General features: G+C 38.9%; 1 protein-coding gene across 7 annotated transcripts in view; it reads left to right on the plus strand.

Moving 5' to 3' along the window:
* Positions 1 to 13,891: 13,891 nt before the first annotated feature.
* PLD5 (phospholipase D family member 5) overlaps positions 13,892 to 26,404 on the plus strand; it is a 180,032-nt gene continuing 167,519 nt past the window's right edge. For 2 of the 7 annotated variants that reach the window (XM_038132620.1, XM_038132615.1), the window contains exon 1: positions 13,892 to 13,986. Coding sequence is in view for 4 of the 7 variants with exons in the window: in XM_038132615.1 (XP_037988543.1) it covers positions 13,984 to 13,986 (3 nt within the window). In the remaining 3 variants the exon portion in view is untranslated. Of the gene's footprint in view, positions 13,987 to 16,477; positions 16,591 to 16,668; positions 16,691 to 17,673; positions 17,860 to 26,404 lie in introns of those variants that run through there. The other 5 variants (XM_038132612.1, XM_038132611.1, XM_038132613.1 and 2 more) reach the window with 5 other exon arrangements.

Raw genomic sequence — 26,404 nt, forward strand, 5'->3', positions numbered from 1 at the left:
GATTTCCCATCTAATCCCCAGTCAGAGTCTATTATCTACCTTTCTGCTCTGTATGGCATTTCTAGATTGATGTGGCTGCTGGCATTAGTATAAACAAAAGCTTGGAATTTTTTTTTTTTCTGAAATTACTCCACTATGACAATCCAGTACGATAAAGAATTTGTATCTCTGTGGACTTTGGAAAGGTTACTAAGTTACTAAACAGAGATGAAATAGCAGCAAGGGGAGATGAACTGACGGACCAGAACCCTGGTGCTCATTAATTTCTATTGTTTAAATGTAGGTTTCAGGTACTGAAAGAGAGCCTTCTGTCCTAACTGATGTGATGAATATGTGCCAATGTTGTGCCTACCACTCATCACCAAGGAGAAAACCCAGCACTATCAGATAACAATTGTATACTCTACCTTCTTTGGATAAAATTTTGAAATGCTTTTGAAAATGTATTTCACACTATTGCTAAAACATAGGTGTCAGTCTGTTGCTGATGCTTTTGTATTCTACAGCTTACATGCTTTTCCTGACAAAAGGCAGGAAAGCTTTTCTCATTGTAGTGGCCTATGTCTTCCATTGTGTTGTCTGGTTTTGCAGCCAGCAGCTAGAAAAGTTGGGCTGTTCTTAGTAAAGAGTGCATTTTAGGGCATTCATTTAGTACTGTCTTGTACAACTACAGTTCTTACAGCCTCATTTCTAGCTTGTGATAATGCCCTAAGGCTTGACTAGTGATGAAAATACCATAAAGCTTTGGAAAACTCAAGATAACATTACAATATGTACTGAGGTGTTTTATAAACAAGAATGAGCCTCCAAACAGGAGCACTGCTGTAATTGACCATAAAGGACAGAAGAAGTGAGGAAACTGGCATGTTGCCTTGATTTTCTGAGGGTGATTTGTTTATTTGTTTTGCATCCATTTTTGTTGTTCAAAATAATAATCAGAACAGCAGTATCAGGAAAAAATCAATGCCCTGCAATTTTTATTCAGTTGTAAACAAATTTGCCCTCCTGTAGCAAAAATATAGAAGTATTTGCATACATAACCATCAGAAAATAAGAAGAGAAAAAGTTTTTCACTGAAAAAAACTCTCTTCACCTCATTGTTGTTAGTTTCATTTTCAGAAAATCTGGTTTTGCATCTTTTGAAACATGCTCTTTCCTCTTGATCAAGAGAAACAAGGGGTTAATTTTACTGTGAAAAATATTTATGTGTAAATTATGTCTAGCAGGCAAAGGACTTTAAGAAAGCTGGCTACCACAAAATGCATAGTAAAATGGCTCAGTTCAGCATTTTGTATAAAATCTGTCCAAGTAAAAATTTGATATAGCTTTAGAGTTTCCCTTTTTCCCTGTGAATCTAAGAATGAGCTTCAGTACTTGTGGTGTTTCTGAGTGTCATATAAACCCATAGACAATACAACTCAGAATCAGTTTTCTGAAGCATCTATAATGATTGCTTTTCAGCTTGTTATGTAGATACTGTGCTCTCAGGTATGCAAAGCCAGTCAGGGAGAAATTAGTGAAAATACCATAGAATTATCCATTACCTTTCTAATGTAGCATTTCTATGGACTAAGTGAAACTAACATGCTTTTTGAGCAAGTTTTTATAAAGTTTCATGATAATCATTCATGGGAAAGGCAAAAATATCTAATATCTAGCTCCAGACATACATGGAAAATACTCTGTGCATAATTTCTAATATACAAGAATTTATAAAGTAACAGTTCACTAAAGTGGAGCATTAATAATATGTGCAAGTAATTATATAATGTCATAAAAGTTCCATTTTCTTCTCCTTTTTTGTTGTTAATTTCTCATAAGTCTCACAAACCAGCAATGAAATAATGTTTATTACAAACTGGTAGGAATGTGAAAGCCAGTAAATGAATTGTTAAAAAACCTCAGTGCTGTCAGCATCCTAAATTAACTAATATACCTCTTTAGTGAATATTTTGCTACCTTTTTTCATCCATCAGGAAAAATGCATAAAACCCCATTGAGATATGGTATACTATGCATGAAATAAATATCAACAACACATTAACTGGTCTTTTAATTCAACCATGTTTATGAGGCTAGTATTACTCAATGTTGCACTTGAATGTAGCTTATTAATATTGTTTCAGCTAGTTGGATATTGAGCTTTTCCGTCCCGTATAGAACTGGAAAAACTAGAACCACCTTTGCAATTTACTTTTAGACAATCACTTCAGTTATGGGTTGGGTTGTTTGGGTTTTCTTTTGACTGGGGAACCAAAACTGTTGCCCATGCAATATTAACCACCATTAAAAAATGCATACTGTGATCGTGATGGAGGGGGGAAGATAAGGGAAATCAACTTTTCAGTGACACATGACCAGAAACATATGGGACAATGATAATGTGGAGGCTGTGACACATCATCAATCCCTGGTTTCATCGCTTCTTCAGCACAACTTGTGTTAAGTGGGAGAAATACTTTTTTTTTTTTTGGTGGACTTAGAAATATCATTGTGAGTTAGAACTATTATTTGCCCATCATAAGAAGTGATGGAGCAATTCCAGTTTTGATAGTTCCCTGGAAACCACTATACTTTGGAAAACGTCAGGAAGAAAAAAAAGGGAAGATTTAACTTTGTATATTCCCTGTTGATTAATCTTGAGGGAAAGAGATTTTTAATTTTTTTTTGTATCTGTCTTTGGAATTTTATGGATTAAATCAGGATGCTGCCCAGTGATTCAAAGAAAATACTTTCAGAAAATTACAAAATGTGGTTAGCAGAAAGCAAAATAGTTCATAAAATGTTCAACTATCTTCAGTTTAAACAATGAATAGTTCTTTTGATTTTTATTGCATATGATACTTTTTGATGATACAAAAAATATTTGACATTCAAAAATCACATCTTCCAAGACTTTGAAGATAATACAGAAAGGCAGTAAATACCTGTTTGTACTGATCTCCATAAAAATAGGATCGTCCTTCATTCTGTATAGGAATTCTTTCCCTTGTGAGCTGGGAGTGAATACTGTTAATCAAATATGAAAAAAAAAGTCTGCTGTTTGATGCAAAGTAGGATTGCACAATTTTCTCCCATTTTTTTCCACCCAGCATAATTTATAGTCCTATGCAATTTCAGTGAAAGAAGGTTAAGAAAATTTGGAGTTGAAATCTTAACTGCTCTGAGTTGTGGAAAATGTAATTTTCATTTTTATGTTATGAAACAAGAGTAGACCCAGAAAATATATTGCTTAGAACTTAGTAATTCCAACTAACAGGCAATTGCCTGTTTGCATTTTAAAACTACCTGGGCATTTCTTGAAATATAGTGTAGTGTGTTCATTAGTCATTGATCATCAATACTAGTTATAAAGCACTAGTTAACACTGTTTAAATTCATTTTTATTGAATTTATTAAGCATGAAGAGAATAGGATTTCTAACACAAAGCCACTGAAGAAAGCTGCAAGGACACGTCTCCATTGTCTTTATTTCATTTTGCTTACAAATTTCATTTTAAATGTGTTTATAGAGATTTCATTTACTTTAGTACAGCCATGACCACTTAGAGCATTGCAAGCTCTTACTGTTTAAGAAGTGGACAGAAGCTCAATTTCTGCAGAAAAACATTTCCCCTTTCTGATTGTAAACTGAATGAAAATGAATGAAGAGAGGAAGGGGAAAGTGTTGCCTTACTTTGCAAGATTGTCAACAATCTATTGTTTCTGTAGAAAATTCTCACTTTGAGCTTTTGCCTTCTTTTGTCCTGTGAAACTATGTCCTATTTCATCTTATGAGTCTACACGTCACCAAAAGGCACCAAAAATGAGATGGGAACTTGGGTGTATACAGTAAGACCAGTGTGTTAAAATTAATGGGATTCACAGAGAGGAAAAGTGCCACAGGCAGCAATGGGAATAAAAGGCCATTTGCTTTCCTTTGGCAGGAAGAAAAGCCCTGCAGCCTAAAAAATGTGCTGCTGCTGCTTTTCTTGGTATCCTTTTTTTTTTCTTTTTTTTTTTCCTTTGTCCTTCTCCTCTGTGGGAGGCCAAGTGGACACAAGGTAGAACGTTGCTCCAAAGTACAGAAGTCATGCCGGGAGTTCAAGGAGACTTCTTAGTCCATGCATAGTTGTGAGCCCAACCATATTACTGTTTCTCACTGGGAGTAGGTAGAAAGGTAGACAGAACTACAGTATATAGGCCTATTTTGAGACAAGCATACAGCTCAGTGACTGCTCTTATCCTCTAGGCTATTGATTAATCCACTCTGTTCTTTGTACGTGTCTAGAAATACAGAAGAGTCCAGTAAATACCTGCTTTCTTCCCTCCCCTTCTTTCCCCTCTTTCCCCTCCCCTTCCCTTGCCTTCCCTCCCCTATTGTACAGAATGAACTGTACGATATGGAAACATGGAAAATAATGAAGTTATTGCTGTCCCAGACAGCAGTTTGTATCAATATCCTAACCTCCAAGCTTTTCTGCCTGGTTTCTTTTCTATTTTCATGCTCTTTCTGTTTGTTTTTCAGTGTGTTGTTTTTCCTCTCTGATACCAAATGTCCAATAATGCCAAGCAGAAGACTGGCAAATGTTTCAGCTTTTAAGGCAGGCTCTGTAACAAGCTATTAGCTGTTCTTACCCCATGATACAAAACTACAGAATCTATAGTTATGTACTGCAGCCACAAATATTGTAGCTGATTTCCAAGCCCTAATGATAAGCCAATTCGTGAATTACAAAAGTAACAGTAGTGTTCCTCACTCCTAAAGCAGACAGTCTGGGAAACTACAAATCACCTCAGGAACTGCTGTCAATGGCCCAATTAGTACAAAAGCGAGCAACTGAAGTCTGTAAGGTATGCAGGAAAAGAAAACCCTTGCATAACATTATTGACAAATTCAATAATTTAAAGAGGATGAAACATGATATATCCCCTAATGCCAAAATTGTTTGCAAAATTGATTTTTTGTATCTGCTTTCTGTTTCTCTAAAACTGTGAGGTGCAACTGGGTCACATTTTCAGGGTTTCTTCTACAAACCTCGGTTACTCCCCTTCCCCCAAATACGCTACATGCGAAATTCTCACTTCTTTGCAGAAAATATTTTGCATTGGATTCTTTGCTTGGTTGTTCCTAATTTTAACTGAATATTTTGAATGGCATTAGATTGTCTTCCAAATCACCATGGGTCAACCAGCTATTTGATGATGACCTCTTTGTCTGAGTAATAAAGCCATGATATGGCTATGGGATAAGCTTGTATGAGATAAGGTGGCTCCTGTAGTGTGTTCTGGTGATTAAGGACAAACCTTTCCTTTTTTAAAAGTTAATTTTGAAATTTTTATATTTGAGTTTCAACAGTACATTGTGAATGATGTCTCTAAATAAGAGGGCTGGGTAGAGCAGCTGTTTGCAAGGTAAGGAGACTGCATTCTGCAGTTCAGGTTGAGAAGTTATGCATTAGGTCTTGGCATTTCTGCAAAATCTGGCCTGAAGGTAATGGAGGATGCTCCAGATCTTCCTCACTTTTTAACTGGTACCGGGCTTATTTTACCCTGAATGTAAGCGTCCTCTCTGCCAAGGCCTACCCACACCAGTGTTTCTTCTTTTGTTTGTGAAAATATCTGGAGGCCCATCCCACTGCTCTTTCAGATGAGCTACATCAGATGTCTTTCCCAGCCAGTTATTTCTGTTCTTTAAAAGATATATTTGGGAAGAACACTGGAGGAATATCAGCTCACAGTGACTGTCTCTTTGCTCATAAGCAGTATGTCAGGTGGTTAGTGTTTAGGATTCAAAGAGTAATTTTTACCTTTTTTATTACGCTTTTCTTGTCTCCCTTTTGAACTGCTTTACAGCTTGTATTACAAGAAGAGATTGTATAGGTTTAGTGCTTTTATTAGATTTGAAAGACATATTTATAATTATTAATAATCTAATTTTTGAAAAAATATTGTGTAAATAATTGTTCAAAATGGATTCCTTAACATATTCATAAATATTAAAGTTTCCTTCCGTACATTACTAGTAGAGATAAATAAATATAAAACTTTTACAGAATTTAGCTCTTCCTTTTGAGATGATAATGCTAAAGTGTATTAGAAGAGTTTTGAAGGATATTTCAGAATCAAGTGCAAGTAGTGATAGTCCTATCCTGAACTGTGAATCCCTCATAGCAGACTGAAAACTTTAATTACAGTTTGAATAAAGAAACTCTGCTTAGGGAGATCATTACATCACAGGTACACAGCTAAATGCTAAACTGTTTTCCCCAGCCTCTCTGTTCACTTCTTAGTCCGTTTTTCTCATAATCCAGCTACCAGGTTCTAGAATGTTGCTCAATTCTCTTCAGGCTATCCATCCTCTTTGTTTGCCATGCTCAGACTGGGCCGCCCCTGTCATTACCAGACTTGATAATGACTTCAGGCTCACTTCAGTTAAGACACATCCTCAAGGCAGGCAGCGAATGAGGAAGCGCTGATCTCCTCTCTCTGGTGACCAGCATTAGGACACAAAGAAATGGAATGAAGCTGCATCATGGTAAATTCTGACTGGACATTAGGAAAATGTCTCACCCTCCCGTGAGAGGGTGAATCACCAGGCTTCCCAGGGAAGTGGTGACAACATGAAGCCTGCCAGAGGTCAAGGTGCAGCTGGATGACATTTAGCCATACTGTTTACTTTTAGGTAGTTCTGCAAGGAGCAGGGATTTGGACTTGATGAGCCTCATGAGTCCTTTCCAACTCAAGATATTGTAAGATTCTGTATAGTACTGAGATTAGTTTATTGATTTTGACATGGTGCTAGCCAGTCAGTACCGCATTTGCCTAAAGTTGGAGTTACAGGGAAAGCTCTTGAAGTAGCCATGGAACCAACAGAAGGAACTTACATTTGATCAATACTTTGATGGATGTAGCATTTATGGGATGGCCTCAAAACAGTATGTACTGAATTGCAGAAAGACAAACCTGAGCCTTCTCTAAAAGCAAACTCTTGTCTCTTCTGGTTAAAACCCCAAAACTGCCTCCATTCCTAGAAAGCCAGTCCTAATTAACTCCCACTTTGTAGTTCCCATTATCAGAAATAATGTTCCATTTCTAAACTTCCTTTCCTTTTTGAATGGACTCTTCTGTCTTTTATACCTTGCTTTAAGACAGAGGTTCAAGAAGAGAGAATCTTTTCTAGTTCCCAACCCCACAGAAGAAATACAGACAGAAGAAGCCTGTGAAAACTCTGCTTGGTACGTGACATTCAGGTATTCTTTACCTATATAGTTGCTTAGAATTTCATGTGAGCTCTAAGAAGTACATAATGAGCAAACTGTGTGAATTAGAGGTACAACATGGTCAGTTGTGGATGGATTTTTACAAGAAATGAGGAAGCACATTCCTGGTACAAAATCAATCCCTTGTAAATTCTACTTCTCTACCAAAGCATGGAGCATATTAAAGCTCTCAAAAGAAGATCCCTGAAGTGGCCTTACTTTGATTTCTTATAACGTTTCAAGAATTTGAATTTGTAAATTCTAGAACACCTGATAAATTTGGTTGATGGGTTTAAGCATTTATGTAACTGCTTCAGGTTTTTCAGCTCCTAACTTTCATTACATAAGGGTAATTAAATACTTTACAGAAAGGAAGTCGAGTACTGCAAATTAACTGGAAAACAAACAGCAATAACCCAATATACCTACTAAATACTAAGATACCTTACACTGCATCAATCTTTTCTACCTTTTCCTCAGGACTGTCATAATTGCAAATGTTTTCTGCATGAAAAAAAAGTCTTAGTGACGCATCTAGGGATTATCTGAATCCTTCTTGTGCAGTATAAAAAGGGATCATATGCACCACAACAATTTTCAGGAAAGGGTAATACATACTTCAATATTCAATAGCTTGAACATTTACAGTAATTTCCAGGCTTTACAGATGATCAAAATTAGACTTTGAAAAAAGTTCTAATTATTTTTAATTTTCAGTCCCCTAAAGAAATCTGGATTTTTTCCTTTCTAGAGTAGAGTACACAAACTGCAATGACTGCAGTCCCTCCTTTGCCAGTTTCATGACTTCACAGGAGTTTTAATATTTCATTTCAAGAAGATTTGGTTTAAGCCATCAAGAGTGTTTATGAGGAAAATGAACTCTTCCTTTAGAATACATTTCCTGTGGATTGTATTAGAATGAAACACATTTTGTACCAGAAGTCAGCAAAGTTCAGCAGGAGCATGTCTCACATGTCTTACATTGTGGCTGTGATAAGTGGGAGCTATGGCAGTTCTGCCTGGCTCTGCATACAAGGGCCTAGCCATATGATACAATGGAGGGAGCACTGCTTGCAGAGATAATATCCATGCTCCCTCACTCAGCTTTTGTCTTCCAGTATAACACCAAGTGAGCGTAGACCTAAGTGAGGATGAGCTAAAACTGTTTCTTTGAAGCTGTGGCTCTTAAGGCACACGTATTGAGCCTGTTTATGTTAATCTGATCCCAGAAGTTCATAAAAGGTAAGACTATCCTATATCCCAAGGATCTCAGACAGATTCAGTCCTTTCTGAATCATAGTCATCAATGATTCAGCAAAGTGTTGGTCAGTTTGGTCGCATTCATACAACTGCACAATCAGGGCATACTCAGATGGGTAAAATTAAGTATGAACCAACAGATTTTTTGGCCAGTTCCAGCACGTCCCCTTTTGAATATGTTAAATGTAGCAGAAATATATGTATGAGGAAGAAAAATAGTTTTCAGGCAGAGAAAAAGACTACATCATTCATCCTTCCCACTTTTCTGAAATATGACCCACTACATGCATGTAGTTTCATGCATATGTTTCAATCTTCAAACCAACTACTGCTTTTTGAGGTGAAAAAGTTTTTAGGGACAGAATATTGGCAGCTTTGGTTCACGTCCCCTAATATAACCAAGAAACAAAGCTGAGCCAGATGAGGAGATCTACACCAATGAAAAACCTACCCTTGACTGTTGGTATTTGCATTTGTTGCCTCCTTTGAACTAATTTATCTTGGTAGAAAACCCCTCTTGCCCTCTAGCTGTAAATCTTTTTGTGCTCAGAATCTGCTTCATTTTTGTTGTCAAGGTAGATGCACTTTCCTGAAAAATTTTATTTGTGCCTTGTATTGTTACAATCCATGAACTGGTACATATTGCTTTCTTTTTATCACCATCTTATTACAAGTGGGTTTTTTTCCTGTTAGCATTTGGCACCAATAGTTATTCATTTCCACCTCTTTCAAATAACAGTTGGCATATTCTGCATTTTTGTTTTTCTGTACCTTAATTCTCATTCACTCTGTGTTACTTTGTGAAATAGCATCAGGGTTGTAAAGTAATCAGGAGTTTGTAATGCAGCTGTCAACATCACATAATGAATTTGCCAAGTCCTGTTGAGGCTGTACCCGTTTGACAGCACATCTATGGTATTTTCAGCACCCTCGCTGGTACTTATGTTACTTAAGCCCTAGTAGAGAAACATAGTGAAATCCTTTACTGCATAACCGCTGGGCTGAAATTTCCTCTGTAATGTGTAATCATTAGCAGAAAACCATGGTGCTTTTTCTGGCTAAAGAGTGGAATGAATTCCAGGAGATCTTATCTCAATCTTTAGGTCTTTTACAGGCTTAATAACTTTTGGCATGTCTTCTTTGTATCTCAAATTTTATCTGCTAAAATGGAATAACTGCTTCCTTTCTTTCTCTGGTCTCTGACTTGTTTATACAGACAGAAAGCTCCAGAGGCAGAGAGTATCACTTATGTCTGTGCAAAACCTTGTACAAAGAATCCCAAGATCTCTGTCACAGCAAATGTGAATGAGACAGTGTCTGTAATTTTTTTTATATTGTACCTGAGCCATAATGTATGCTAGACACTGATTAATAATAACCTTTAGAAAACTTGTCCTGAAATGTTAATCAAGTAGGTAATCTTCTGGGTCAGTCAAGCTTTATATAAAGTACACTTATTTGTAAGGACATGATTCTCTGTAACTCAAACCACTCTAAATACAGGCTGCCAGACTCTATTCTTCTCTCCTGCACCAACCATGTGAGAGCATTGTCCTCCTGCTCTGCTCTTCTGTGTGTAGCTGATCTGATTCAACCACAACGACCCCAAATGCTGTTAGATCAGTTGGGCCATGGTACCAAGATAAGCTTGTAGTTAAAGAATATGTGTCATATTGCCTCATGGGTCTTATTTTATCTTATTTTAGGTGCTGTTGCACCAATAAACATCTTTCTGGTCACACAAGGAAGTCTGATGTCTGATGCAACACAACATAACTCTTGTGGGAAAAAAAGGCTTTTGGGACATAACTTTCTGCTTTCTCTCAGTGAAAAATATTTCAGCAAATAATAACCCTTTCACCTGTATCTCACTGGAAGCCACCATCCAAATGCTTATAAACACTTCAGTGAAAAATATTATAAATCAACTGTATCTACAGTAGACAGGATGGCACAAGTATAGATGAATCATTTTTCTTCTAAGTTTTATTGCAGTTAGAAAACATGTTGTGTTAAAGCTTCTGATAGTGTAGCTTGCAGTTTGACATTATTTAGAAAGTTCTGAGCTAATTTCAAAAAGGCAGTTGTAACTTAGGTAATTTTTTCAAGTTCAGAGTAATATCTTCAAAAATTAGGCAGAATATAGTGAAAATTAATTTTCTGTGTTAAAAAAAAGTTTTGGATTATTTGAAAGTATACTCTTTTGTATGGTAGAAAAATATTGTGGAAGTAAAAATGTCTTATATATAAGATTGCTTTGGATAATTTCTGTTTTAGTACTTTTTGTGCTGAAAATTTTGCTAAGTACAAACATACCCTACAGAGGTACTCTGCTATTAAAAAAAAAAAAAAGAAAAAGGTCTTTGTGATATTTTGTTCTTTTTGAAATACATTTCCTTCTTTGCAGCATATTAATCCTTGTGAGAATATACTTCTGGGAGGTTTCAGAGTGCTAATGTTAGAGCCTGTTCTTTCCTTACACTGTCCTACCAATCCAGCCTCAAAAGAATATTCGCTAATGTTTCCTTCTCTTTGTTTTACTTTCCCCACCCCCTAATTGAACTGATTTTCTCTAAATCCTTTTTGTTTGTTTGTTTCTGTAGTAGCATTCAGGCATTGGAACATACTGCTCAGGGAAGTGGCAGAATCACCATATCTGGAAGTATTCAAAAAGTGTGTGGATGTGACATTTGGGGATATAGTTAACTGGCGAGCAAAGTGTTAAAGGTTTGATTCAATTATCTTAGAGATCTTTTCGAACCTTAATGATCCTATGATTCATGAAAGGTTGTTCAATTTTTTCCCTCCTGTTCCTCCCTACACCTCAAATTGTGCAGATGTAGAGAATGTATTCCTTGTGATCAACCAAAATTTATGTATGTCTTGAAAATAGAAGTGAAAAAGCATTCCTTTATCCCTAAACAACTGTTAAAAACATTGTCCCTTACAGTGTTTTTTATCTGCTGACTGCCACTTCTCTGGAACAATTTTAACAACTCACTTCAGACCAAGACTCCTCAAGAGCTCCAATCTTGTCAGAAGTCTGCTTATTGAACTTAGCTGCACCAACCAGATAAATTCAGCATGAAAAACCCAAACTGAGATAGATGTGAACCTTCCCAGTAAACAGACAAAAAAAAAAAAAAAAAAGCCAGGACCCTACACACAAATGTAAAGGGTCTCATTCTCACGGTAAGTGGACACCTATTACTTGTTGCAGATTTATTTTAAAGAAATGTAGGCCAAATTTTGCCCCTTGGTCACAGGTTCATTATACAATTATTTTTGTTCCATGACTCCAGTGGGGACATAGAGGTGGAATAGAGGACAGAATTTGGCCCAATTAGTATGTGACACTAATGAATATTATTTTAAGGTGCAAGATGAAATCTTGTCTGGACAAGATTATTGAGGCCCGGAACTGAAAACATTCCTTGGCAATGTATGGATGGGTGTGGGGGAAGGGATGAAGGAGAGTGGAAACAGCAAAGGCATAATTTGGTTTGAGATGGAAGATGTCATATAATATCTCACAATTCCTAGTGAAAGTGAGAGTGTCCCAGTCCATGCTGGTATCCATGCAGCGCATGACAGATCCAAGGGGCCAGTTTAGCACCCTCTTAGGTTACATAGAGATGGAAAGGAGATCACAGGAGAAACATTCTAGGCCTGGACTTCTAGGTGAAGTGGATATTTTGATGATACTTACAGAATAATATTTTATTTTAAATGGAACATGGATTAGTTGATGTCTCAGGTATTTTTTATTTGGTTTCTAAAGGAAACAAAGTTTATGTAATTATACTATTTTTCTGTCAATCCCAGACTATGTTCTGGGACATGTCTTATTTCAATAAAATCTGACAGACAAGAGATGTCTCAAGATAATGATGTTCCTAACACATGGTTATTCTGTGTCAGGGTTTGTTATGTGTTTGTTTGTGGGGGTTTTGTTGTGTTTGTTTGGGGGCTTGGATTTTTTTGTTTGTTGCTGATTTTTGTTTATTTTGAATCAGAGATCATGAAAAGAAGAAAGATTTTGAGGTTAAAATTTCATGCAAAAGATGCAGAAAAGTTTGGTAATAGTTGAATTCAGAAAGGGAGGACTAAAGCAGGGAACATTATCAGTATTAGATGATGTTTCCATGTTATTTCTGAGGTAGGTGTCTGATATGTTCATAACCTAAAATCTGAAGCACCTCCAACTCCAAAATTTCCCTTTAACTTTAGATTTGACCCTCCCATTTCATACTTGTGACTGCAATTCTTGTCCAAAAATTGAAGATAAAGATACAAAAGTTTCATATTGTGCTGCATAGGATTTGACAATGCAACAATGCACAAATTATTTATAAATCTCCATGTAGCAGTCTAGCTTTTTCTTACTTTTTTCCTACTGCACATCTGGGTGACTTTTACTATTCTGACCTTGTGCTTGGCACTGTAGACATTGCACTATAGGGGGGGAAAAAATCTCTTTTTTTCTTTCTTTTTTTTTTCCTCTCTGGTCCTTACCTATTGCAAACCCATGTTTTAAAGATTGGCAACTGCTTCCAGGATGTAGTAGCAGATAGGCTTGGAGACATGGCCAGCATATCAGCATAGAGGAAACAGCCTGCTGCAATGGGTTTTTTCTTTGTAGGCTGATAGAATTAGGGGGGCTAGGAAGGAGCTGGTGTTTTGGTAATTCTAAAAATTGTTTGAAAGACGATTAATTTAATCTGAAACAGGCCAGTGTTATAGGGAGGTTAAAAAGATCTGCGCATTTGAGTGTTTTTGTCAATTCCTAGATGGGAGAGCAAGTTCAGCTGAACTGGGTAAGCAGGTGACAGTTCCCTTCCCACCCGGCTGGCAGGCCCAGCACTGCTGCTGGAGCTGGTGTCAGTCACAGCCCTCTGGCTGGACAGCAGCTGAAGCCTGCAAGGCAATTGCTGCCTGCTGTTTTGGTCAGGTGTAGTACATTCTAAAAAGTGGGTCAGTGCTTGTATGCAGCCCAGCTCTGCATTAGAAATTAGTACTTTGTAAGGAGGCTTTGAATCTATTACAGGTGCATACATACAAGGATTGCTATGCAGCCAAAATAGTTTTGCTATAGGAGTTTTTATAGTTTTAAGTATATGCCATTGGCTGATAAAAGGTGTAAGGTTCTTGTAGATATGTTGAATTGCTAGAACCCCTTCATTAAAAAAAAAAATGTGTTTAGAAAGCCGGAGCACAGGGAGGAGGTCCTTTAAAACTTATCTAGATAAGATTTTTGGAAAAAATAGAAGCTGTCTTTTTAAAAAAGTAAATCTGTTGAAGCCCTACCCACATGTTTCCACTTATGTCCTAATTTTCCTTGTATTGGCCTGTGTTAACTCTGCCCCCTACAGCATTCATCCTGTTGGTATAGAAAATGGAAAATTCTGTAGATTGCTTTGAAGGAGTTCCTCTGAGTCTTGATAAGATGGGCAGTGAATTGAAGAAAATTGTAGCCTGAACCATGGTAAGGTAAAATCATACAATGATATGCATGACTTGCATCTATTGCTAATTATGTAAGTGTGATGTTTGTAATTTCAGTCATCCTTGCTGCTGTAGTCATCTGGGTATGGAAGCAAAGGGCCTTGACAGGAGCAGGTGTTTGGGTAATTCTGAAAATTGCGTGGAAGAGAAAGACAGCAGTTTAATCCAGCTCATACAGCCAATTGGAATTGCTTATCTACTACCGAACTGACTGAATTTTAATGAGTTGAATTATCTTTGAATTAAGTTGGTTGATATGCTTGCGGTTGTTTGAACAAAACTTGGGGGGGGGTTTTCATAGATCTAACCTGGAAATAAACTGGAACACAAAATCTGGAAAACAGCTCTTTGCGCTTTTCAAATTAGATTAATAACCATGTATTCACTAGGGACTGACATTATATTCTTAGCCTTTTACTTTGCCTGAGTAAATTTTTTTATGAAAACACAAAAATTTGTAGTCATTAGATTATGTTTTCCCACTAGAAATCTTTTCTGCTTGGGGTCAGCAAGTAAGAAAGGCTTAGCAAGCATAGCTTGTGATTTTAACAGACTTTTTTCAGGCTTCTTTTTTTGCCTTTTCTCTCTCATTCCTAGTGAGAGTAGGACTGGGATAATAATAATGTTGGCAGTAGTAGTAGTAGAAAGCAGCACACCTACATGTCAAAGAGGGTGTTTAGAAAGAGGCGCAAACTCTCTCTTTATAGCCTAGAGACTAAAAGCAACTTCAGGACTCCATTATCTGGCTGTCCTGGATAAGCAGAAAGACGTTCCTCTGGCAGTTGAGAAGGTCTCTTGGTAGTGTAGCTAGGGAAGGTAGGATAAATGAACCCTACCAAATTGCCAACATGTGTTTAAAAAAAAAAAAATTAATCCAGTATGTATGGGAAAATGTGGCAATGCCTTCTACCCAAGTACAGTGCATATTGATTCTGTTGTAGTATTAAGGGATGGGGAGCAAAGCAGGTGGCAACTGCAGAGTGACACTAAAAATTTTTCTTTAATGTTAAAGAATTAGTATTGCAAATTAATATTTGCAAGCAGCAAAATCAAGAAAGATCAGAAGGATAAAGAAAAGGTTGAAGTGCTTCATGTACTGCTAGAGAAACAATATGAAAATTCTTATGCAAAAGCAGCATAAAGCAGGCTCTCCTGACTTATAGCACATGCAGTTTTTCTAAGAACGCTATATGTATATATGTATGTATATGTACACCTGTTGGGATATTATATATTTGAAGAAACATAGAGGCTCTTTTGTTTTCCCTTCTTTTCCTTTCTTCTGACTCAATGTCAGCATTTATTCCAGTCCTTTGGGAGTAGGTGCATCTATGAGCATATAGAATTCCTAAATGGGCATCTGCAGCTAAAGTTCAATTCAGCAGATCTCTAATCAAGTTATTCTGTGTGAGCTTAAAACTGCTGCAGCTGGGATGTGCCATAGATTAGTGCCTTCCAGTGTGTCCTGCATGCAGCAGGATCACATAGGTCTCATTCTTGATCCAGGTGTTTTGAGGCTGTATTGACAATCCTGGAAATGCCTACATTTCCTAACTGAAGAAACTAGAAAGTTATTAGAAAGAAAACTGAAAGTCCTTTATACTGGTGAGTTAAAAGTATATAATATTGACAGTTCTGGTTGTTGGTATTTTGTTACACTTTTTTTGTAGTAGTATTTAGGTAAGGATTTTGAAATTGTCTTTCTAGATTTAGAAGAGGATTCTGTAATTTCTGCTATTGTTCAGTTTATTTTTCCAGTATTTCACAAAGATAGTAGTATTACCTATTAATAATAATCCTCAGTTATGAGTTGTGATGCGAGTTTTGCCTTTATCTTTAGAATTTTGACGGGAAAAAAGTAATTATCTGTCTGGTTTCTGACCCATATTTTGCAGTAATACACCTTAAGTCCAATCACAAGAATATCTTAAATTTGCCTTTTGATCAGATAGAGCTCACTGTAGATCAAGTGATTAGCCGAGGGCTCTTCTGTAATTTTCTCAGAAATTTGTCTGGTTGAACTTCTTTACCATTCAAAGGCTATTATCAGTTAACTGCATTCAAGTGTAGACCTCTAGTTCAGCCTCTCTTTATCAGAATAGCGACATTGGTGTAGCTCTGTAGCAGGGGAAAAAAAAAAATCTGCAGATGCCGATGTATCAATTGCACATACTCATGGAGACACCTATTTCCAAAGGACTGGAATACATGCAAACACTTGCCTGATGACAAATATTGACTAGGAAACTAAAATGTTGTTCTGAGCTCCAGTAAATATTTCTTGATGCACAGTGTGAGAAAGTTTTCTTGTCTATGCCTAATATATCTTTACAGAGTGTGTGGGCAATTAGCGAGGTGGCTTTTCATAGTGTGAAAAAGGAAAGTCCTTTTTTCTGCTGAAACACGTTTGAGCTAAATAGCAACACGCATCAACTTCTACTAAAAGAGGTGGCAGCGGACTATAGAAACCACCCTAGAAGGTCTTTTTATTTTATGAGAGAAATCCTAGATGCCAGGGATCTACAAATGTGGGCATCCCAGCGACCCTGTCCATCGGGACCACAGAAGAGATTCGATTTCTGAGGTCTGGTGCTGGCTGAGCCGCTGCGGCGGCGGGGGCTTCCAGGCGGGACTCGGACCTGGACCGGAGCCGAACCGGGGCTCTCGTCTGCTGGTCAGGCGAGGTGCGCTCCGGGCTGCCCCGGCGAAAGGGCCGGCAGCTCGGTCTGGTTACGCCCGAGAGAACCGGGAGCTCCTGCCCAGGGAGGGAGGGGACGCGGTGACGGCGAGGTGCTGCGGGAGAGGCCGGCGCGGTGGCCCCGGCGGCCGCAGCCCCGCATCCCCTGCCGGCCGCGGCGAGGCCGGGCGGGGTGAGTGGCACAGCCCACCCCGGGATAGGATAGGATAGGATGGGATGGGCTGGGCAGGGCAGCGGGCGGTGGCCCCGGGAGCCTCCGCCGCGGGGAGATCGGACAAAGGCTTCCAGGAGAGGGAGTGGCAAGCGGCCGCCCAGCCCTCGTCGGGCTGCGGGCGGGTCGGTGCCGCCGGGACGAGCGCGGAGCAGACGAGACAACTTCCCCAGGGGCACGGGGGTCCCAGGAGGGCGGCGGCGGCTCCTGTCAAAAGGAAGGGGCTCTCCCGTGCCGCTGGCTGCTCCCCGAAGGTGGCTGCGGGGAGGGGAGGCGGGGGAGGAGCCGAGCTCATCCCCGGGCGGGCGGCGGCCCCTCCACTGCGCCAACCTGCAGGCGGGCTGGAGGCGGCAGCCCCGCCCGGCCTCGGCTGCCGGGGCCGCGCCGCCCCTCGCCTCCGTCCCGGGCAGAGCCGCAGGCAGCCGCTTCCCGCTGCGTCGGTCCTGGGCTGCAGCTTCCTGGCGGCCAGGGCAACAAGCAGCGGCATCTTGGAGCGTCTTCTTTCCCCAGTGCCCCTTCATCTCTCCCAGCCCGCTCCTCTCTCGTACCTGCAGCCTTTCTTTCTCCCTCCACTCCTGCCTTATTTCTGCTTGTCTCCCCCTTCTCTTACCATTTTCTGATTTTAAGGGTTTTTTTTGATTTCCTTCTCTTTCTTCTTCCCCCATCCTGTTCTTTTTTGGACCATCTTCGTTTAGTACCTCTTCATTTCTTGATTTCTTCTGATTTTTTTCCCTTGGACTTTGCCTTGTCATGTCAAGATGGAAGTCAGGCATGACTGGCTCTCCTCATCCCCCCATGAGGGCTTCGAGCAGATGAGGCTGAAGAGCAGACCCAGGGAGCCTTCCCCAAGCCTCACCAGAGTAGGTGCGAACTTCTACAGCACTGTCAAGCAGCAGGACTACAGTGCCAGTGTCTGGCTGAGGAGGAAAGACAAACTGGAGCACGTAAGCCAGCTTCTTTTTTCCCCCCACTTTTTTTTTTTTTTTTTTTAATATATTTTCTAGATCTCTGTCTAGGTACTCTGTTAGGCTGTCTGCCAGCTGGGACTCCAGAAGAAAAGTGTTGCTCCAGTAGTTGGGCATGGCATTTCCCAAATGATAGAGAAAGGAGCTATTTAGAGGTCCCACAGTGGTCAGATCTGAGGTAAATGGGATGTCAGTACTGTTCCAAACTACATGCAAGTCTCCTTCTAATGGGAATTATTTTTTAATGTTCTTGGCTGATGCCTTCTTCTGCTCCAGCAAATTCAGCACTGATGTGGGAGGAGAAAGCTTGGAATGGTGCAGATGGAGGTTAGAACATTTATCTCATGGTGATTATAATGTAGTTTTAGAATAGCTTAAAAGAATAGTGGTTGGGTTTTTGTTTGTTTGTTTGTTTTGTTTTTAATTGTAGATGTAATTTTCATTTTCCCCCTCCTCCATCTTTTTCTTCTCCAGGCATGGGACTTTGAACATACTCTACCTATGTGGGGTAGAGATTTCCTTCCAAGACTTTTCTTGCTGCAGCAGTAGTACATTACTTAACTGTGTTTGAGGCCACAATAGGACTGACACTGTGGATAGCTCTAGTGAATATTTTATGAGAATTTAAGGTGCTTCAAAGTGTTCCTGTCTCAGATGATGTTTGAAAGCATTCTCCATGTTACTTGTAACAGAAAGGAAATGGATTGAGGTGACCTGCATGCTATGTAAGTTTCCTGAATAGCTTATTAGGTGAAACCCATTGTTAGAGTGTACAGTACAATCAAGAAAGGAAAGTAGTTGCATTTGCAGGGTTGCAAAAGAATGTGGATGGGCTTGCATAATGCAACAGTCTGCTATTCTTTACATTACTGAGTAATTTGCAATCACAGTCACATTGACTTCAAGAGGCACAGGAAAATATTTCTTCTGGTACAGCCACGTCAAGTCTCTTTGAATAGAAATGGTCTGATAAGAAGGATAAATTGTCTTTATTACATGAAAATCTCAGATGGCTTAGTAGAGTCCTTTTAAGAGGAAACCTGAAGGAAGGTCCTTTACCAAATAGTTCATAGACTGTAACCCTCCCCTCCCCCTAACCTGCAGAGAGTATTTCATTCCTCTTAGTGAAATCTTAAACTTCAGTTGTTTATGCTTCCAGGGAAATGACAAGAACTGATGATCTTTTGGAAAGATCACATTTCAAATGTTGAGGAAGGTATTGAATTCTGTCTGCCTTTTAACACAATTTTGTGATTCTTCACACTGACAACAAGGCTTCACAGTAGTAAGCTTGTAAGTGGAGTATTCTCCCATTGTCAATCAAGAATAAAGGTCAGTGCCTTATCTCAGTACAGCTAAAACATTGAAAGCAAAGAAATCTGAGTTGTGTCTTTTGTAACAGATTTTGCTACATGTTGATATCTGTGATCAAATGAATAATTATTAATTGCAGGGGGGATGAATCTGTCAACAGTTTGATATCTGGTAGCTGAATGGCCAGATACCTGTATATTAAACCTTATCACAATATTAGCAGGAAGAAAGAAAATAGGCTTTAACTTGTCTGAAGATTGAAAGTGCAAAACCTTTATTTTGTGTGTGGTTTTGTTGTATTTTTTTTTTGGTTGTTGTTGTTCCTGGGGATTATTATTATTATTTTCATTAAGTCAGTATTTTGTCACAATAGTAGTCTTCAATATACCTGCAGCATTTGTGTGAAAAGCTTTCTCTGTGATGCATGTTCTTCTGGGGATTTCCCTCTCATTTGATCCAGTTATTTTTACTCCCACAGCCTATTTGAACAATGCAAAGAGGAAAAAATTGGAGCATTGATATCCCTTGCTTGCCATAAAATATTTATTTAATTTACATTTATTTTGACTACCCCAAAGTACACTGGTATGCTAATGGTAGATACATGAAAATACTTTTTTTTTTTATGGTTTAAGGCAACTGCATTACTCATGAGTGTTGTAACAGACAGGCTATTGTATGAATGTAAATAAAATGTCTATTTATTTATAAATTCTATTTTGCTTATACAGTTTTAGAGCAAGGTTATTTTCCATATTCAGATGAATTTTTGAGGGTTTTGAGTGTTCTCATGCTAGAGAAGTTCTTTCCTATGCTCCACTGTTTCACTCCAAGTGACAAACCAATTACTTTGAGATGCATCATTTCCAATGGGATAGTCATTGACATATGGTCGCTTATGGAATAATGAAGATATTCATATCCTCCATCCACCTCACAAAGTTTGCATAACATTTCATTACAGCTCCCTATGAGATAATCATGTTACTTGAAACCTACAAAGAAAATCAAAATCCAAGGAGTGAGCATTCATGGAGGCACTGAATTTAAAAGTATGTAATCCCAGGCTTGATGCTGTACAATGACAGATTAGGCAGAAGAGGGATATATAGTGAGTGCAAGTCAAGGTACACATGAACAGATTTTGAAGTTTCATAGTACTCTTTCAGCATTGTGGAGGGGATTGAGTTTTGCCTCATTGAAACAATTTCTTAAGTTGATTTCAGTTGTAACAGGGATGAAATTGGGCCAATATATTTTGTTCATTACTCAAAGACCTTGTAGGCCACAGTAGGTATTTTATACTGACTTTTTGTTGAAGTAAATAGCCAAACTTAATCACGTGCAACACTTACATATAGTTTGATGGGTTAAAAAACATCTTCTGAAGCCAATTTGTATCAAATTGTTTATGAAAAAAGATTCTCAAATGTAGAAACAGTTTGTTTATAGATCTCAAAACTGTAGCAAAGTTGTGGGTTTTGCTGTTGTGGTTTTTGGTTTGTTTTAAGCTTTTTCTTATGCAGATGCCAATTTGAGGACTGTGCTAAAGAGGTTCAAGAGTGTGGTAAAGAGGTTCAAGAGTGTGGTAAAGAGGTTCAAAATTCAACTGCTTTATCTCTTCTGAAAGCACAGAACAAGTTCAGATGCACAAACATGATCGAGTTTCCTTAAAACTGATCAATATTTAATTATTGACTAACCATATAGGAAGTAAAAATCTGTAACATCCTGCTGGTGTCTTGCTAATTAATTGTTCTTCAAATGGATCTTAATATAGTGTGGCTCATTGGCGAGCTTTTTGTAGGGTTTTCTTTTTCCAAGTGGCAGCAACACAGCTTGTACTATAAAAGATTTGAACACAACCCACCTCTGTTCTTTTGTGAACTCAGATGCTGTATTTAAGATTAAATTAATTTGCTGTAACATATTTGAAGGTCCAATGAGGAGTTTTTGCTGAAGTGAGGCCTCAGGGTACACGCGTGCTGTACTCAGTGTGCTGAAGAGGCATACTGTTAATGGAGGAATTTACAAGAGATGTGAAGAACTCCAACACTGTGGATGTGACCACAGTGAAGTTGCAAACATTTGCCTGAAATCCTTGCAGAGCTGAAATTTTTCAGATTCTATGTATTTGCTTCAACTAGTTCCTCATGCCTCTTCATGAAATTGTTTGTCTGGTATTGGAAGTGTTGGAGAGGAAATGAGTGAAATATTCTTAATTTCTTCTTTGCAGAGTGTTTTTTTTTATTTGTTTGTTTCTTTCTCTTTGCCTGGTATTGCCTTTTCTAATTAAATGTGAATTCATTAAGAGAAAAAGGAGGAGGTAGGAATTGGGGAAAAGTAGCTAACCTGGTAAGCTTTAGCTGATAGGAGTTACTGGCTCTGGTTTAATTTGCAGCAGCTCTCCATCGTGTCTCTGCATCCCACAGTAATGACGGTCATTGAATAGCTGCTTTCCTGGTACCTCAGCAAAGAATTCTAGAGAACTTAAATAATAAAAGCTTCAAAACTGAACAGATTTCTTTCTAAGCTACAAGAGCCATGCTTCAAGCATATTTGTTTTTGAAAAATACACGTATTTTTTCTCAAGGATGTAGTGGTAGTCTTTCTCTAATAACATCTAAATTTAATTATTTGCTTAATTATGTTAAAAGATTTAAAAAATTATCTTTTAAGAAACTGGTTCAAAACTAACTTTTGGAGAGACCTGTCATCAGAATAGTGTTATTTCCTGGCAATCCTCAGTCTGTTATTTTTGAAGAATCATAATTAGGAGAAGTTATTGACAATTATTGCATTTTTTTTTTTTTTTAATTGAAGATCTGATCAGCAGCAAGGGCAGTGTTGGGATTTTCCGATTCTAAGGGCTCTTGCTGTTATTTGACCAGTTGATGTTGTTGCTCAGCACACTGCTATGCCTTTGGCAGCATAGGGAGAAGAGTGGCCATGAGGTACAGGGATAGCAGTGTCACTTGGCAGCAGAGGCAGATATCTAATATGCAACTGTTAGGCTTAAGACAGTTTACAAAAGTGCCTGACAAGTGTGGCCAGAATATTTCTCAGATATGCATGAGCAAATCATAAATAAAATATAGCTTTAATTCACCTGTCATAATACCTTTATAAAATTTGAAATTCCAAATCCCATTTTGCCAGTTTATTTTTATTATTCAAAAATTAGTAAGTCTGTTATGCAGCTTTGGTTTTTCTCTTCTTTTTTTATGATACTGGAATTTCTTAACAAAAGCATTGTTGAACAGTTTCCAAGTGCATTTCTGCTCTTGCATTAAAATTAACAGTAATGTTAAAAGTCAGAACACAGATTTGTAATCTCCAGAAGCAAGCAGAAGACACCATGTGCATAGCCTGCAACACCTAAACAAAGAAGGTGGACATAGCTTGATGTAAAGCACGTAGCAGGAGCAGAACCCAGTGAAGCTAAATCAGTTGCTCAGTGACAGTGGCAATGGCTTCAGTTTAAGGAAGAATAATGCAAAGATACAAATCAGAATTCAGAAGACGTTCCTAGTCTTCTAAAACAGCCCTAGTCTTGAAATAAATGCAAACACATGTCTTCTTTTGAGTTAAATGAGTTCATAGAATCACGGACTATCCTGATTTGGAAGAGATTCACAGGAATCATTTACAACTCCAACTCCTGGCCCAGCACAGACACCCCAAGGATCACACCAAGTACCTGAGAGTGTTGTCCACATGCTTCTTGAACTCTGTCAGGTTGGTGCTGTGATCACTTCCCTGGGGACCCAGTTCCAGCCCAGCCACCCTCTGGGTGAGGAACGTTTATCTAATATCCAACCTAAACCTCCCCTGACAACTTCAGGCCATTCCCTCAGGTTCTGTTGCTGGTCCCTAGAGAAAAGAGCTTGTTCCTCCACTTTCTCTCATGAGGAAGTTGTAGATGGCTGGGGGGGTCTACCCTCAATCTTCTCCAGGCTGAACAATCCAAGTGACCTCAGCCACTTTTTGTAGCTTTCCCTCCGGGCCTTTCACCATGTGCATTGCCCTGCTTTGGACTCATTTCAGGAGCTTTGTATCTTTCTTATATTGTGGCACCCAGAGCTGCACACAGCACTCGAGGTCAGGCGGCAGCAGAGCAGAGCAGGACAGTCCCCTGCCTTTCCTGACTGGCGATGCTGTGCTTGGTGCACAGTTGTCGGAGTCTTTTGCACTAGGCAGGTATAAATAATTTATCATCTGCAATAATGTTAGATAGCAAAGTGAATGGCTTGTGCCATGTAGGAAGGTACATAGATGGGGACAGTTCAGAGGGTTCTAGAGAATTAGTTTCCTATATTTGAAGCTTTTCGATGGTGTGGTTGCGGATAATAATTCCAAATATCTGTCTGGTCCTGGAGATGGATATCTATATTTAGGTTTCGTCATTAAAACCAAAGGAACAAACTCAATTGAGTTAGAGGGATTTGGGCTTTTTCTCAACAGGAGACTGGTATGTGGATTGCCTGCCTGGAGCAGTGGTACTTAGCATGAGTTGTGATGCTTGCTGAAGTAGTAGCATGCAGTTTGCTTCACTGCTGACAGACTGTGTGTGGAGGGGAATTTTTATGTCGAAATGCCGATTTTCTTGCAGGTGTCTTTCTCCAGTAATGTTTTGTAGACAAACGTAATTAGAGAAAATAAATTCAGAAAAGTGGAAAAAGGGGACTGAAATAATTGAGCAGTGTTGGGAAATACTGAACAACATTTTATGCAAAAAAAATAAAATGTTTTCTTTTGAAAGTGGTATGGGGAATTTCATATGCTGAGTAATTACTGTATTTACCACACACAAAAGTAATTTTGTATTGCAAAGAAGTGAAAATATGATACCTAATAGTTTTTTTTTCTCTCTGTAATTGTAGTGGCTTAACCTTGGTTTTCTGCCAGCTGCCCACCAAGCTGCTCTCTCTCTCCCCCCCCTCCTCAACAGGACAGGGGGAAAACATGAGATAAAACATCTTTTAGCTTGAGATAAAGATGGAGAGATGACCAATTACTGTCACAGGCAAAACAGACTCAACTTGGGGAAAATTAATTTCATCTCTTTCCAATTAAGTATAGTGTAGGATAGTGAGAAACAAGGACAAGATTAAAATCACCTTCTCCCCTCCCCCCATTTTTCCAGGCTCCAATTCAGTCCTTTGTTTCTGAATCTTCAGCCTCCTTCCCCTCAGTCCCCCAAGTGGCATGAGGTATTGGGAAATGGGGGCTGCAGTCAGTTCATAACCCTTTGTCACTCCTTCTCCACAGTTCCTTGCTGTGGTGTGGGATCCCTGCCACGGGATGTAGTCCTCTCCAACTATTCTAGTGTGGGTCCTCCACACAAGCTGTCATTCTCCAAAAACTGTACCAGCATGAGTCCTCCAGGAATGGACTGCTCCATCATGGGCCCCCCCATAGGCTGCACTTCCTGCTCCTTTGTGGGCTCTCCACAGGCTACAGCTTCCTTCAGAGCACATCCACCTGCTCTGATGTGGGCTGCAGTGTGGATAGCTGATAAAACTGCTCTGGTGTGGTCCTCCATGGGCTGTGAGGGGACAACCTGCTCTCTTTGTGGGCAGCAGCAGAGTATCTGCTTCAGCACCTGGAATGCCTCCTTGCTGTTCTCCTTCACTGACCTTGGTGTCTGCAGGGCTGTTTCTCTCACAATTTTCTTGCTCCTCTCCTATAGCCCCTGGGCAGCAGGATTTTTTTTTCCCTTAAATGTGTTCTCGACAGAGGCACCAACTAGTCCTATTGATGGGCCCAGCTTTGGCAATGAGCAGGTTTCTCGTGGAGCCAGCTGGAACTGGCAGTGTCTAGCATGGGGCAGCCACTGGTCTCACAGAGGCCACCTCTGCAGTGTCCCCTTGCCCCCCAAAACCTAGCCAAGTAAACCAAATACACTAATCCTAGGAGCAGCTCTTCTTTTTCTGGTGTATGAGAAAATCATTCAACATTGCAATAATTTAACACATCTGTTCTGATAATTTCAACATCAGTCACTTTCAAAGTCCAAATCTCTAAAGCTAAATTTAAAATACTTGAGAGGCATATTCACTATAACAAGCTTAATTTATAGTGTCTGACTTTATGTTGTTGCACAGGAATACAAAATAAAGTTAAAAATTGCTCTTAAAATTAGTTTATATATACACATATAAATTAATTTATAATTTAATCAGCCCATTCAAGACTTTTTAGAAATGAAGACTTCTGGTTTCTGAAAAAAGATGTATATCTTAGTCTACATTTCTTCCAGATGTTAACTTCAGTGTAGGTATAGGAAAAGTGCTTTCCCCTACTTTGCTTGTCCTAATGCTACCAGCATTAAAGAAAATCCAAATTTGTTTTTTTGCTACTGTCATCCTTTATTTTAACAGCATTTACCATCCTTGTTCAAGCATTTTGAAAAAGAAGCTGCAGAAACTTGCAACTTAATCTCTTTGTCTGTTACACAACCAAATACTCTGCAGTCTTCAGTGATTTGGTCTTGTAGCTGACCATTGACTGTAACACACCTAAGGGTAGTAGGAGTATTTATAACATTAAGAAAATTATGCTTCATGAATATCTCCTCACAAATGCTGTCAGTTCACTGTCTGTAGATGATGCCCAAAGAAGCTAGTTGCTGTGACTGGCTGTGTGTTTAGCTTAGGTCTTCTTCCATTCCATAAGAAGGAACGCTAGAATACTGAAGGTAAAATAACTTTACCAGACTATCAAAAAGATGGAAACAACTGGCCAGCTCATGCCAATGATTAATAAGCCCTGCTTTATTGCCGTTCTCAATGGGAAATCATATACTCTTCATTGTTCCTGAAAAAGAAAGTCCTATGCTGGCAGTAAACTCTCTAGATCTGTTTCCCCTGATGGAATGTTTTCTCGAGGCACAAAACATGGGTTTCTAACAGCCTCTTGCTTTGCTTTTTTTGTAACATTATTTCAGGTCTGATTTCCATGCCTTGTGGTAGTTTCATTACTGAGAGGAAAAAAAAATAGACACCCTGCTAATGTCTTACAAGGTCCATATATCTATATATACCAAATAGCTCCTCTGTTGCATTTCAGAGTCTGAAAAGAGACTTCTTAAAATGAAATTTGGATGGAATTTTTAAGATTTTTGCACTCCTAGATGACAGCTGGTAGAAGGAAAAAGTGTAACATTCATTTTCCCATGCAGTGATACTCCTCTAATGTCTGTAAGATT

Source organism: Motacilla alba, chromosome 3 (genome assembly GCF_015832195.1).
Source record: "Motacilla alba alba isolate MOTALB_02 chromosome 3, Motacilla_alba_V1.0_pri, whole genome shotgun sequence".
In the NCBI taxonomy this organism is placed as follows: Eukaryota; Metazoa; Chordata; class Aves; order Passeriformes; family Motacillidae; genus Motacilla; species Motacilla alba.